Source organism: Prorops nasuta, unplaced genomic scaffold, assembly GCF_024137725.1.
Source record: "Prorops nasuta isolate Cenicafe-Biocafe unplaced genomic scaffold, Cenicafe_Pnas_1.2 PNAS00015, whole genome shotgun sequence".
Taxonomy (NCBI): domain Eukaryota; kingdom Metazoa; phylum Arthropoda; class Insecta; order Hymenoptera; family Bethylidae; genus Prorops; species Prorops nasuta.
The window spans coordinates 74,408-89,624 of NW_027116812.1; the positions used below are offsets into that span (position 1 = coordinate 74,408).

The 15,217-nt window shown below is 38.9% G+C and overlaps 3 protein-coding genes across 5 annotated transcripts in view; 1 reads left to right on the top strand and 2 right to left on the bottom strand.

The window, feature by feature from the left end:
• Positions 1–3,966, top strand: LOC136779257 (tRNA-splicing endonuclease subunit Sen15-like). Its single transcript, XM_066736763.1, has 4 exons — positions 1–152; positions 226–307; positions 388–559; positions 624–3,966. The coding sequence occupies exons 1-4, from the start codon at positions 105–107 to the stop codon at positions 868–870; spliced, it is 549 nt and encodes a 182-aa protein (XP_066592860.1). The 5' UTR covers positions 1–104; the 3' UTR covers positions 871–3,966.
• Positions 3,898–15,217, bottom strand: part of Pkn (serine/threonine-protein kinase N) — a 32,589-nt gene continuing 21,269 nt past the window's right edge. The window contains exons 5-18 of one of the 3 annotated variants that reach the window (XM_066736759.1): positions 14,993–15,203; positions 13,535–13,689; positions 8,463–8,714; positions 8,244–8,394; positions 8,063–8,150; positions 7,606–7,961; positions 7,157–7,368; positions 6,373–6,540; positions 5,336–5,653; positions 5,085–5,236; positions 4,786–5,005; positions 4,580–4,687; positions 4,355–4,495; positions 3,898–4,260 (exon numbers count right to left, since the gene is read on the bottom strand). In XM_066736759.1, the coding sequence (XP_066592856.1) occupies positions 4,117–4,260; positions 4,355–4,495; positions 4,580–4,687; positions 4,786–5,005; positions 5,085–5,236; positions 5,336–5,653; positions 6,373–6,540; positions 7,157–7,368; positions 7,606–7,961; positions 8,063–8,150; positions 8,244–8,394; positions 8,463–8,714; positions 13,535–13,689; positions 14,993–15,203 (2,676 nt within the window). In that variant the 3' untranslated portion in view covers positions 3,898–4,116. Of the gene's footprint in view, positions 4,261–4,354; positions 4,496–4,579; positions 4,688–4,785; positions 5,020–5,084; positions 5,237–5,335; positions 5,654–6,372; positions 6,541–7,156; positions 7,369–7,605; positions 7,962–8,062; positions 8,151–8,243; positions 8,395–8,462; positions 8,715–13,534; positions 13,690–14,992; positions 15,204–15,217 lie in introns of those variants that run through there. The other 2 variants (XM_066736760.1, XM_066736761.1) reach the window with 2 other exon arrangements.
• LOC136779256 (mucin-21) lies at positions 8,794–13,421 on the bottom strand. Its single transcript, XM_066736762.1, has 2 exons — positions 10,598–13,421; positions 8,794–10,506 (listed from the first exon to the last, which is right to left on the bottom strand). The coding sequence occupies exons 1-2, from the start codon at positions 11,510–11,512 to the stop codon at positions 9,154–9,156; spliced, it is 2,268 nt and encodes a 755-aa protein (XP_066592859.1). The 5' UTR covers positions 11,513–13,421; the 3' UTR covers positions 8,794–9,153.

The following is a 15,217-nucleotide window of genomic DNA, read 5'->3' on the forward strand; positions in this document are numbered from 1 at the left end:
CCGAACTCAACTACTAAACTAACGATAAACGAACGCAGAGAGCACCAATCCTCAACTCAGCATTCTTACAAAAATATTATGTTGTCACTTTTGTTTATTGATGTATGCTCGTGACAATTTTTTTTAACATGTATGACATTTGCCACCCAAGTGTAAGTATTGGCATAATTCTAATAAAGATCTTTAATATGGCATTATTAACATATTTTTCTTTTGTTTTATTAGTATTATAAAATAGGAAGGTTAGGCTGTAAGGATCCTGTTAAGATAAGCACTGCATTTTATATTTATATTGAACTGTGTGAAGGTAATTTAACCAAATGTTATATAATTTAGTATTTAAACTTTAAAGAAAATATAAGCAGTCAGCTTCTCATTAATTTTTAGTAAAGAAATTATGGAATGTAAAATATTTTTATAACCAACAAATGGACTTAATTTACTTGGAAGCTCATCAAAATCCAGATGCGTCTGCTGAAATTTATATTCCTTGGTCAATGAAAAATCATATAAAATTGGATTACATTGATAAAATTCAAAAGGAGCTAAGTAACAAACAGTAAGGCTTGTCAAAAATGAATATCTTAGTTTTGGTGGAAAGCTTGAATAAAGTTTATTTGCAGGTTAACATTTGTCTTCAGATCTGGTGATAGTACCAGTGTTTACTATAGAGTCACTGCAGGCCTTATAACGCCTGTTTCACCCCAAATATCAAAACAGTTAAGAGAAAGGGAGGAGAAAAAAGCAGAGCTAGAATGTGAGATTAGAAGAAACATATCAAATCTATATGAACTATCTAAAACATTGGATTCTGTACAAAATTTAGATGAATCTACTAGTAATGATTGTGTTATTTCAGGAAAGACTTAATAAAGTATACCACATATTATCTTATTGCCTTCTTTATTTTGCAAATAATCTTATGCTCGTAAAATGATAAACTTCAATATTATGACTACAAATTACTTAATTATTGATAATGATATATAATAAGCTGCTGTTAATAATACATGTAAATAAATTAATACTTCAAAACTTTTATATAATTTTCATTATAACATTACATGGTTTAACGCTTACTACAAAACATTAGGCACATACCATTTCCTTGTTACAGGATTGGTTATAAATATTGTGAGTTTAATATAACTATAAAACTCAAATGTAAAAGATTGATAGAGATAAAAAGATATGTGCATATATATTTATAAAATGAAGTACAATAGTAATATGTTAAGATTTTTAAAATACCTTGTAAACTGAATTTTAACAATATTCTAGCAAATTTATGTACACATATCTTTAGCCTCTAGTCTAAAATTCTATAATTTTATTAAAGTAGTATTTATGAGCATGATATTAATCATTTGTTGTTACTACATATATAAAATATTAATATAATTGCTACATTTATATAAACTATAGGCAATTGGAAAAAATGCAGCATAAAGAAATATTAAAGTTTTGGCAGTCAAAGGAGGTATGAATGAGTAGCATGTGAACAATATTTTCATTTATATTATTTTGAAACAAATATATATATATATACATATATATATTTATTTATTTTGTTTATTATGTGCAGAGCTAAGCTTTGCAATTAAGTTTATAAAAAAATATTTACTGAATTTAAATCTATACATTGTATTAGAATAAATTTTGTGTAAAATGAAGCAAAAGTAATTATTACAAAAATAGCACACTGATTAATCATGCTTAAGAAAATTTATTATCCCAGGGATCTACTTATAAGCTTCTTTTTCTAAGAAGAGTAATTGCTTGATTCACTTTTGATGAGACTGGAACGTTTGTATAAATTAGTTAGACGTTATGCTCATGGCACTTGTAAAACAGAAAACGCTTACTTCAAAAATAATTCATACAATTTAGCATTTATAATTTGCAACAATCTGTTTGCCAATACTATTTGTAAACGTGTTAGCATATTTCATAATGAGTAATTAACGAATAACTATTATTTACTAATTAGGCTTTATATATATATATATATATATATATATATATATATAATTTACGAAACTTCAGGCACGTTATATTACGTGTTACATGAGCACCTTTATAAAATCGATTTAAATTGTGATATTAATAAGGGTATAAAGTTTTATTGTAAAATACGTCTGGAGTAATCAGTTTATCAGTGCGATAAGGCATCTAAAATTCGAGATTACCTCGCCTCAATATTATAATATAAAACTTTTATAAATTTACCTTAAATATCTTTAAATTATGAGAATACCTCAAATAAAACTCATTCAATTTTTTTCAGAGAGATATCACAGAACCCAAGTTAAGGATTGTGATTAACAATGAAACGTATTACTTACATTTGTTACTGTCGAACAATTTATAAAAGTTCATCGAGTTCTTATTGTTATAGCGGCCGAAAGCAACATTTATATTACGTTGTTTTAATAAATCTTATTAAGTTTCATTCGAAATCTTTTACTATTAAAATCGTATACGTTTTATTAAGTTATAAATCGAGCCGTTGTGACATAACATAGAGTAAATATATCGCTCGTATTCCACGCTGCAGAGTACAATTACAAAAGGAAAACCATAACTATGAAAAACACTAAATACTAAGCATTTAAACAAAGTACACTTATCAAAGCAGCAATGAATGTTAAATTTCCAATATAGAAAATAGTACCAAGCGATAAACTGTATAATTATTGACACAAATAATGGTAAGAAAATATTATTAAGATAAATTCTCATTGAGATAATATGTGTTACATACTTAAAGAAAAAAGAAAATACAACAAATTCTATATCTCTCATGTACTTTGTAGCACAAAGTTTCAATTCAATTGCAAAAGTTTTACATTATAAAAGCTCGGAATATTACTTTTGTTTTTATAACAACAACAAAAAATAATGATAAGTTATTTTCAAATTAAATGTAAAAAATGTTATATAAAAGTCATTATATAACACTTGTTTGCTCTTTTTTAAAAACTGTATTGCATCTTTTATTAATTTAGTAACCTTTTGCACGTTTGACGTGTACTGAAAACTTGATTTGAAAAAAATGATCACGTGCGTCAAAGAAATCCAAAACTGACGAAAATAAGGTATCGTTAAAGCTTGACTGCACATAATGCAATTAAACTTTTACAAAACTCACAATTACTCTGCACAATTAATTATGCCTAACGTTTCTGGTAGTGCAACAATAACAAGTAATCTTACGTGTGCATGGACACACATTTGTTAATTGCAAATTATAAACGAGCCATTTTTTGTTATATAAAGCTCCATTTTTATGATTATCACAAGAGCATGAGCAAATAGAGCTATATATTTTGATTTATTTTATGCATATTCTGATTCATACCATGTTTACACAATGATTATTCGTATTACTTAAAAGAATATATTTTTTCAATATTTAAAATATGCGTAGTAATATACTATACTGTACAAGATATTCCAATACGCGTGGTATTTTAAAAATTGACAAATTCGAAAGAATATCATTAATAAAGTACAATTTGATATCTAGTGCTTAAATTAATATTGTGTAGGATACAAAGTACTTTAATCATATCAAAAAGACGCTAAAATTACCAATTGTTTAATTTCAATGATAAGGTAGATGATAAAGCAATGTAAGTAGTATCAAATATTCGGTAGTTATTTGAATTCGAATTAACGTATGGGACGTATGACTTTACAAATAAGGAAGTACTAAAATTACTAATGTCATTTTAAAGAATCAATTTGAGATTCGATTGTGGAAAGCTATTTTTGAAATTAAACTCATTTAACACAATTCACTAAAAATAGAAGGTGGTTAATTACAATCATTTGAAAATCTTTAACTGCAAAGAGAAGAATAATATTACCAGAGGAAGAAATCCAATTCTAAAATTAACAAGTCATTTTTGCTGTTATCATATAATAATAATAATAATAATAATAATAATCCAGGTAAAACTATATCGGTATTGTAATAAAAATTAGACTGAAATACCTATTATTACCTATCGGAAACAAATTCCTTATCATTTAAATTATGTTAGAAAATAATGATACTGTCGATTGATTATATTCCACTGGATAAAAAATAGACTCGTTTTAATATTATGGCTAGCACCAGTCAGCCATATATGTAAAGTCTTGAAATAGAGTTTGCTCTACATCGCTAAGTGGCCGAGGGTCTTTTGGAGGAGTTAGATGCGGTTTCTCAGATGTAAATTCTTCATCGAAATTACTAACATCTTCTACTGATTTCTGTGGAGGAAACGTAGATTTATAATTATTTATCTATAAAAGGGGTATCTAACGCGAATTATTCGGTAGTATAATATTGACAACGAATACTCACAATTAATGGTACAAATGGAGGTTTTACACGTCTTAGTAACAAATCATCCCACGCTATATGTCGGAAGAATGCCTGCTTCTTAACATCTTCAGCATCTCGCTCGCTACTACCTAATCTTCTGTCTGGATTTTTTCTAAGCAACTGTAAATTAAATAAAATATTTTTACATTACTTTTGTAATAATAATTTTTTAATATAGCTTTCATCAAGTAGGACATATATTACCCTCCGCATTATCGCTATGGCTTCTAATGTTAAGTATCGGGGATATCGAACTTCATCGTTTACTATAGAATCAAATACTTCTTCTTCGTCATCACCGGGGAACGGAGACTAAAATAAATTATAAAATTATTATACTATTAGCATCGATACAAAATTTATACGAATTTTGTAGCAACATCAATCAAAATAAATTTTGTCAAGGTTACCTCTCCAACGAGCATTTCAAAAATAAGAACACCAAGACCCCACCAGTCAACCGCTCTTGTATAATTAGTTTCCGTAAGTACTTCAGGTGCTAAAAATTCCGGAGTTCCGCAGAATGTTCCGGTACGATCACCGTAGCCCATGCCTTCCTTGCACAAACCAAAGTCTGCGATTTTAACATAACCTTCTGTGTCCAATAATAAATTATCTAGTTTTAAGTCCCTGCAAGCATAGTTCTGAGCTGTGGCATAGCGAAGCAAATAATTGTTCGATTATGATTATTAAATGTTTATAAATTTACCTGTAAATAATGCGACTTTCATGTAAATATTGTAAACCAAGAACAACACAGGCTGAATAAAATACAGCACGTGGCTCTCCGAATACGTCTGCATGTATATGCATCATAAGGTCTCCACCAGCAGCATACTCCATTACAAAACATACATGCGCCTACGATAAAAGGTGTATGGTTTAAATAATGATTTTTTCAGTCTTGTGGCGAATGGAATGTGTGAGGGCTATGGAGCTACAAATATAACAATAAACTACCTCAGTTTGGAAACAGGCGAATAAATTGACAAGGAAGGGATGTCTCGTAGCATTCGCTACTTCGAAAATTCTTTTTTCCGATAGTAGGGATTCAACCTCGTCTCTTGCTATGATATCTCCTTTTTTTAGAGCTTTGATAGCAAAGTATTCTCCTGTGTTTCTGTATTGCGACAATATTACTTTTCCAAAATGGCCCCGACCAAGCACAGAGAGAAGTCTAAAGTTCTCCAACGTCATGCCAGTAAGTTGAGATGTCCTTCTTGATTCATATGCACTGTCCCTGTACTGCAATTGTCCAATTGGTAGCTCGTAAATAGCCTAAAAATTAAAAACTCGTGTGATTTACATGTTTAATAATACTTTCACCATTAACACCATTTTTATAATAGAGTTCAAACATTAGATGTTAATTACACATTTTTTTACGAGACGATGTTGATTGTATCTAACAAAAGTTTTGTTACTTATATTATGAAATTTGTTATGCAGTTTTAGTAAACGTACCCAAGAAAGTTTAATCACACCGAAAAGCCATTCATGTCTGTGTTATAATATAATAGAGGTAAAGCAAAGGAAGAAGAAGATAAAGTTTCATTTACAAAATTATCATTCAATTAAGAATTATTAATAACGTATAAGTATATATTGTCTTGGCACATATATTGAAATAAAACTTCTGTTAATTGTTTAATATTTTAAGGCTTCGATAAATTTGAAGTTGTAAGCATAATATTAGCTGGAAGATCATCGAAACGCATTTAAAATTAGAAAACGCATATTATTTCAATCGTATGCACCTCATCGTTATTTTAGTTGGATGATTCAGTAAAGAGAAAGATCGGAAGTACAAGAGGGGTGAGGAGATGCATGAATCAATTAGTATGTTATGATTTGATAAGTGATGTTTATATTTGTTAAAGAAAAAAAAACAAAAAACAGATAAATAAAGAATTGATGGATGAGTGAATAGATAGATAGAGAGAGAAGAAAAATAAATAGACAGGCTAAGCCAAGCTGCGTTTATCGGAGGTATGTACCTCATCTTCAGGAAACTCGACGACAGGTTGGGGCGAGGGTGTGCGTGGAGAGGGTGGTGCAATCAGCACAGGACGGGGCTCGGTCACAAGAGGTCTCAAATTGGCCCCCTGAGACCCCCCTTTCTCCTCGTTGTGTAGGAAATCAAATTCCCTTAACGCACTCTGTAACTACATTACTACCTGCTTAGCTCAAAAAGCTACGTGAACGCTTTCTAATATATACTTCTAATCAGATATACTGAAACTATTTGTGGATTACTTTAATTATCAAAAACTTCGAGAAATAAAAGAAACTTGGTATACTTATATATTACATCCTTTAAATAACTTTTGCAAAAATAATTGCAACCATAAAACATAATGATACTAATAAAATTTTGTTTTTTAGCTTTCGATGAACAATCATGCTTTTGAACAAAATTATTATTTAAATATAGGAAACTATACAAGCACGTGCGCATGTTGATTACAAAATAATACTTTTTACTGTAGTGTGGTAATTACTTAAACCCACAACCAAAATCAGAGCCTGATACCTTTACTAGGTGAGAGCGTATACAGAAAGTGCAGTTTCTTTACAGTACTAATAATATGTTAAAAGTTTTAGTTATTATTTTAATAAAATAGTACAAGTATTTTTTCATAGCTGGGATTTTTGCTGGGTTTAAAAGATAAATTGAATTTTATAGTATTAAAACCTATGCTTGCGCATTATTATGCAAAAAACAAAATGGTTTCTACGGTCAGTGAGAAAAGGCTTGACTCATAAAAGAAAATAGTTTACCTCTTGATCGAGTTTTGGAGGTGGAGGTGGAGGTGGAGCTGGCATTGAAGGCTTCTTCAATAATGTCGGTGGTGGAGGTGGAGGGTGTTCGGGTGGTCGTGGTAACACTGGGCTACCACTTGTATTGGTAGGCATACCCAATGGTCGTGCACCACCCAATCCTCCTTTCTCAGGATCCGGTAATTCACCAGGTGTTTCGGGTTTATCTTCCACTAAAGCATACAAAATAAATTGAATCGTTGAGGCTGTAGATTTCAATTCTGAGCAAATATATAATTTTCATTGTAAATTGAATACTCTGCATTTTTAAGATCTCGTTCACGGAGAATTGGAAGCGTTATTGACATTTTAATAAATTTTGATTGTTTTGATCATGCGTTTATCGTTGATACGGCTTTCTACTATCGCAGGGTAGAAGAGATCTATCGAGAATAAGCTTATTCCCTTACCTGCAGGCGGACTTTCAGAGTTTCGTGTGCTATGTAGCGATGGCGCTGAGCGTTTGAGTAGTCGACCCCAAGTAGCAATGTTAATATTCATTTGATTCGCTCTAGGGAAGTTCTTTGCTTGCTGCTTAAAGATTTTACGCTGACGTTGTAATTTTGGTTTTCTCGATATCATCGGATTGAGAAATTTGATTTCTGCAAATAGGAGACCCTGAGGCTCCAGCTGTAAAGCCATTCCGTGCCGTACATCATCGATGAATTCCTCCAGACGCAAAAATTTAACAGCGCAGAGAGATCTCCAATCTTTCCAATAAATACCGATTTCAAGCTCCCTAGATTTGTCGAGCTCGATGGAGAACCTTAATTTCGAATAACAAGAGAGTCAATTATCCTTTCGTATGATGCAAAAATGTCTACACGTGCTGTTTACAAAGCTTATAACGATCAGCATCGTAACTACCTTTGGTCCCAAGCCTGCTGGGAGCAGGGACGCCAACTGGTTTGTGCCACAGTTTGATTATCCAATTTTATCACCGCCATAATATCGTCTGTGAAAATAGAACATAAATAATGATGAAGAAACTCTTTTCAAGAGGAAAGAATTTGCTTCGCGCAATTAATAATGGGTATAATAGACTCACTACTGGTTTCATCCTTCACGCTATAAGATTTACTGGAGCTACGTCCTGTAACACCTTTGACGAAACTTCGCAAGTCTGGACTCGCTGGATGTTCCCTTCTGGTACGTCCCGGTACCTCTTCCGCAAGATCCTGGCATCCCATTAGCCTCACCTAAGCACGATAAAACGGCGACATTTAGACGAATGTTCGAATGAAATGAAAAACAAAATTAATTATACCTCCAGCTGGCCAGTAACGGCGGCACATCTTGAAACAGATGCGGGTACCGTTGCCCTGCCTTCCAATGGTCCTCGAAATGGCTGCAAGGATGTGTACGTTACAGGAACAGGACTAGCTGATTGCACGCTGGCCAATTCTCTCTTCAATTGGGCAGCCGTAGCACTATCCGCTGGCAATTCCTGTCTCCTCAACTCCAACGATAATCTCAGCAAGTCCAATTTTCTACTGGACTCTGCGAGACTGGCTTGAGCCTAAGACAATCGAAGAAAGAAATATCAATACAGTTTACGTTACCAATGCACACTTGCGTCGAAGGATATGTGCGTGTATTAATGAGCCACTACTAGCATGATTAATGTTTATTATCAAGATAATTAATGGTATACATGAGCTGTAGTTTTTACACAAATGCTATTTGTTGGTCGAATGTTCGAGTGTGTTAATGAAGTACGCACAAGGTATTATACTTTATACGGTACAAAAATTACGTTCATGGAATAATAGTGTATTAATAAATAGCTTAATTAATCGTTCGATAAACGCATTATACGTTATACATGATCGATTGTTCGTTTACCGAGATACGACTTGATATGCGGACACTCGCTCTGTTTTAAAAAGGAAGAAGGTAACCTTTTCGGCTGAACTGCGAAAGCGCGTTAAGCTGTGAAATATGTATATATGCAACGATCAATCTTTACGGCTTGGAGGATCCGAGCGGATATCCCTATTTCTTCGGAACAGAGGACCTAATCGTCGTTCGAATTCGCTGAGAGAACGCGTGCGCCCTCGTAAATCATTCTCTTCGAAGTATCTTCTGCAATGCTCGCAGGAGCAGGATGGATTTTTCGACGGACCTATGTGATGGCCAGGTTTTCGAAAAGCGTCAATTACAGCACCAAATATCGAGGCTTTCATGATATGATCCGTCTTCTCTCCTTGAGGCGTCGTGAATGGCGAGGTAACGCGGGAAGGGAACTTTGACGGAACGGGAGACGGACTCTTGGAAAATGGTCCGGTCTGCGGAGAATGTGAAAAGTTGGGTAAATCACTGTGCGTCGTGGAGTCCGAGTGATGCTCCTCGAGATGAACCGGTGAACTATCAGCGAGAGGTTTCGTCACAGGCGCTTCAGCCTTACTCTTATCCCTGTCCTTGCTCCAAGGTCGAAAGGTCGTGGCCTTCCTAGCCAACTGCGAACCATCGTCACTGGACACGAAGCTCCAGGCCATGGTACCACTCTCATCGGAACTTCCCAGGCTCTCGGAGCCGGAGGACCAGCCTATGTCGTGTTCCTTCAAATAATCGCGCATCTTCCGGTTTTGCAGAAGGTGCTTGCGCTCTATTTGAGGCGAACGCCACGTTTTGCCCTTCGCCTCGCGTTCTTTGGCGGATTTCTCCCAGAAGGTGTCCATCTTCTGGATTCTATCCTTGTCCGAGGAATTGGCGTACTCGAAGCTGTCGCAGGGGGTCAGGCCCGATTTGGTGCTGAGGAGCGACTCGATGTCGGAGAAGGTGTCCTTCGAGGACGTGGCGATGGTAGACTCGTTGTCTTCGGCTGCCATAGCTGCACTTGAGGAGGCCGCTGACCAGGCCACCGAGTCCAAATCTCGGAGTGCGCTGTAAGAGCTGAATTGCGATGGATACAGGGAGCTGAGGACATCGTCGCTCTCGTATCCCTTTGAGCTGGACAGGGATGGCATTCTCATCGGAGCGTGTCTGAAGCTCTCGCATCTTCGCTCAACGGCGCGTTTCAAGAATGCTTTGTCGTCCGTGAACCCTCGTGGCAAGTTGCTCTTCGTCGGTGTGTTGTGAGTTACTCTAACATCTTCGTTTTCGAATACAGTCGTTGGCGTGGTGTGCTCATCCTCGGTGTTGGTAGACGCGTCCGTACTCTCATCCTCCTCGGTGCCCGTACAGTAAACGTCTATGTGTACGGTTCTCGATTTTCGTTGGGAGCCATCGTCCTTCGAAGAATCGGATTTGTCTTGATTCGACGAGGCGCGGCTCCTGGCTTCCGGTGGAAGATTGGCCACAGGGTTCTCCTGATGAACAGAAAAGATTTGGGTAACATCTACTATATATATAATCTTGCGGATGTACTAGTATAGAATTGCTGCACTCGCGACATCTTACCTTGGCTCTCCTCCTCCTCTCGTCCGAATGACGCGAACCAGCAGCGATCTTCCTTCTCCCTTTAAAACTGTTCAAGGTCGAGCTAGAATTTCGGGACTCGATGTCCGTGGTCTGCGAAGAGGCGTCTTTGCTGATCGACGTGGATTTGTTGCTAGTCCTCTCGGGCACGCGAGTGCAGAAGTGAGTGCTGAAGCCCGTGCTGGAGCTTCCGGTCTCCAAGCAGTCCTCGCAGACTTCCGGTACGGTGCTGAAGTGGCACCGTGCAGACACGTGATGAGGAGGATAACTGTACCCGAGACTCGCTGGGTCTCTCGAAGTGTCTTTGCCATCTTGGGAACCAACGCTGGTTCCCTCCGTTTTCTTATCGTCGTTCGCAGCAACATTGGACAAAACTATGCTACAAGTGCTCTTGCACCGGCGGTCGCACTGCAAAGTGGAGGACCTTCTGGGAAGATTGACCTGAGTTCGAGGGGAGAATTGTTCGCTGTTGTATCCAGAGTCATTGAGATTGAGGCCTCTGCGACTCCTGGAAGATTGGGAGTCATCGTTCGCCGGTGACTCCGACCTCGTAGGGGTTGCGGGAAATGCGGACCTCGATGGCGGTGTCGAGGTGAACAATATATTACCGCGCCGGAAGCCGAAGGAGCTCGACGGCGAGGAAGACCGGAAGCTCGTGGGTGCAGCTTGGTTGCTCCATCGGTAAGTCATGCGAACTCCAGCGGGATCCGTGGTACCGGAAGGCCTTCCAGTCGGAACCTGTTCGGCTCCCGGGACCACGGGACTTCCGTGTCTTATCGTCACCTCCGCTCTGACCATCCAAGGCTGATGACTCTGCTGTTGCTGCGTAGCATTGTTGTTCTCTCGATCGACTCGTCCTCCGTACATTCTGCGCTCTTCTTCAGTCTCCTCCACCATGCGATCCACCGGAAGCCATCACCGTTAAAAACCGAACGATCAAGGTCAAACAGCAAGGTCTCTTCCTTTCCTAAATTCGTTTTCTTCGAGACTCCCACCTGTTCCTCGTGCATGGATCGAGATACAAGTTTCAATTACGTAACGCTTCTGCGGCCAGACTACCAAACTCTTCAGGTACTTCTTCAAGGTCTCGCCGAACGGATCTTCTGCCAGGATGATGTTTTTTTTATAATTTATGCTTGTCACACTGGGTAACAACAACGATCCGCATGTATCTCGCGCGACGCGTTACTCTCGAAGACTGCTATTATAATCATCCCTCGGCAGTTTTGCTCGAATATTCCTCGATACAGACACGTAATTCAATATCTCATAACACTGAAACTGCTACGGTTCTCGCCGAGCAACAAACCTAACGACACGGTGCGAACACGATGTATAATTAGCACAATGTAAATTTGGAGCAATGTACAGTCGGACTGAGAATACCTGGAATCGGATGATACACTTTTAACGCAGAGGTCGTTATCCAGCTTCCTGATACTCTCGTCTATATACACATACATATATATATATATATACACATAAAATAATCGAGGATATTTCACAATTGATACGTTCGGAACAATGTACGTATCGTAGAATTTTTTCTCGGAGTAAATTCCAGTATCCTGGCAACTTTCACGATTGAAATTGAATGGAATTATCGAGAATGGGAGAAATCACTGACCAGAACAGTATTATATAGCGTGGACTGTTGGAGTAGCATGAGAATGGCATGGTCGGAGATTCGGACGATTGTCGAGGCTCTGTCGCTCGTCAGTCTTATTGTACAGTTGTAGCAGAGATATCGTGATTGGTAAAAAGAGGGGGAGGGGGGAGAGGGAGATGGAGGAAAGGACGTTCCGTTGTATCGAGTTCCGGTACAGACACGGCTCTTCCAGTTAGTCTTCTAGTCGAGGCGACGATCGCAAAGCGAAAGAGTGCTTTCGATGAAAGCAGCACTATTTCTGCTTCCGTGTATCCCGAGGACGCGAACGTGCTTTCCTCGAGCACTTCCTTCTCGGCTGATGATGGGCACACACATGTCGTTGGTTTATCGCGGTGCTTACGAGGACTGGATTAAGCAAGTCCTCTCCTCCCTCCGAAGAGAGGCAAACGCGGCCCGAAAAGGCGTCAGCGGAGAGGCGGTGGGGCAGCGCGGGCCGCGGGGTTCGCCCCGGCTATTTTAAGAAAAACTGCGCGAGCGTATAATACCAGCGAGCGCCGAGCGCGCCCCACGCTCTCGCCTCAGTTCAGCCTGAGCAGCCTCCATATTCTCGCTCGACTCATCTCACACGTACTTACTACACTCTCCGTACGCACCCAACTGCGAGCTTACCTCCTCGTGAATTTTAATCTTTCTTGCGAAAGAATGGAAGCCGTTCCAACGCCAGAGCAAAGTATGCTTCGAGCGCTACGTCCGGCAGACCGGCGACGCGCGGGTGAATTCGCGCAAATGCGTCCGCTACCTCGAGACGCTTAAAAATATCTCTGATAAAATGTAGCGAGTCTCCCGAGATCACTCGACCGACGAAGAGACTACAATTTTATCGCTCGATCGAGTTCCATTCTTCGTCCACGTAATTCTCAAACGTATTTCTATACGTACCGTAAGAACTCGCTGTGCGAGGGAGATTAATTGTAAGGGGTTTCGTTTATTTACAGGAAATTAGAAAAACGCGAGTGTTTTGCTCGAGACGAAATAATGAAAGCATTGATTTTAGATTTCAAAGGAATTTATCGTCACATTTCTGTTATGGGGACTATAAAAGCCGATGATTTCTAAACGTTGGTAAACAATAGTGTTTCTATATAGATATAGGTATTGGTATGTAGCTATCGTCGAGTCTTACGTTTCTACGAAGACAATGCCTTTCCTGTTCAATGTTTATAAACAGAGCCTTTTCAATGTTTCTCTCGCGTCGAAGGATTCATAGACTCGTGTTTTAGCGAAATTGAATAGTCGTTAAAAATACTCACCTCGGTTAGAGCCTTCTTATCGGCGACTTTGGCACTCTGCAGAAGACGAATTACGTTTTTAGCCCCTTCGACGACTGCCGCTTCGATACGCAATCGATGTCGGAGCTCCTCCACTCTCTCTTCAAGGGCAAGTTCCAAACTAGGCTCGTATTTATCTGCAAAGTAAAAAGCAAATTTGAATTTTGTTCCTCTTCGAGAGTAGAAATAAATAAAGGTTGATATCTATAGCTCGTTCGTTGAGACTCTTCAGGTTCGATCGATTACTCACGAGTGTAAACGCGACTTGGACGTAAGAAAAATCTGAAGCACATGAGTGGATAGAGAAGATGAATGAGCGGGGATGGTTAAAACGCAAATGTGCAACCGCAAAACGTGTCCCTGTCGAGAGCAAGGTTGTTTCTGAAGCGATGAGACGTCGCGAGTTAGAGAGAGAGAGAGAGAGACAGAGATTGCTATTTGACCGTGTGACCGCTCGAGAATGGGGCTGTCGTACGAATAACACACCGAGCGACCTACGCCTTGGACCTTTTTCTCTGACGTAATAGCGTACGGCACTAACGAAGCGAAAATTTGGAATCTCGGTTAATCGATAGACTCTTGAAGCTCCTGTAAAACATGCACACGCCTATCCATTTTAGCGCGCGGCTCCCTACATCGACATGGTAAACAAGGCGTTCCACTTTTACCGATAACGGGACGAATATACTCGGTGAAGGTGAAACTTTTGCCCACGAAGGGGACGACATTGACACGCTCCCACGTGGCCAACGGTCTTTGCAAATCGAGAAATGTCATTAGCTTATCGCCGCGCGCCGCGCTGGCTCATTCGAGCCTCCTTGTTTGTTTTCCTGTCTCTCGCGCTCCTTTTCGTCCCTCGCGACTTTGGATACGTACGTGCAACGCCACGAGTCGCTGCTCTCTTTTCAACACGCAGCACTAAATGTCAGCCTTAATGCATCCCCCATTTATCGTGCACTCTATACGCTTGTTTGCTTACTCGCCTTTACTTTTACTTCCAACCGTAGTTTCCTTCGGTTTAACCAGCCAAGCTTGTGTGTTTCTATCGCTTCTAACTATAAAGATTCCTTTGCAGTGCTCAACGCGTCCTCTGCACAGTCTCCGCGACGGAAAACCATTGTCCACGCGAAAAAAACTCTCTTACAAAGAAATACTATTACCGTGTGTTTACGAAGCTTCGCTCGATCGTTCAATATTGGAATTATAGACAGCGAGATTATAGTGACGGCTTGGATAGTTTTCTCGTGTTCTGTGTCGTATTTCGTTGTATTGGCTGTAGGGTCTTCTTTGAGGTTATGTTTGGTGGTAGGTGTTGAGAAAGGCTCGAGAGAAACAGTAAGATTCCTCGAGAATTTTTGTAATTTGCTTAACGCTATTAATAGAGTTGAAAGATTTAATGTTGAGAGAGAGGGAGAGAGAGAGAGTGTAAGTGCTTCATACCTTTATTGCTAGGTGTTTCTCCATTTGGCGGGGGCGCATCGCTTCGCGCATGCTGCTGTTGCCGCGCTTGGCGCACTTTCATAATACGCATGCGCAGAAACTCGATTTTGGCGCGAGAATCGTAGAACATCTGCTGTGCTTCCTGCAACAGCTTCTTGTCACTGTGACCGCTCGTCAAGCTCTGTATCATGTTTTCCGCGCCCTGTTTCACCTGAAAACATTAAG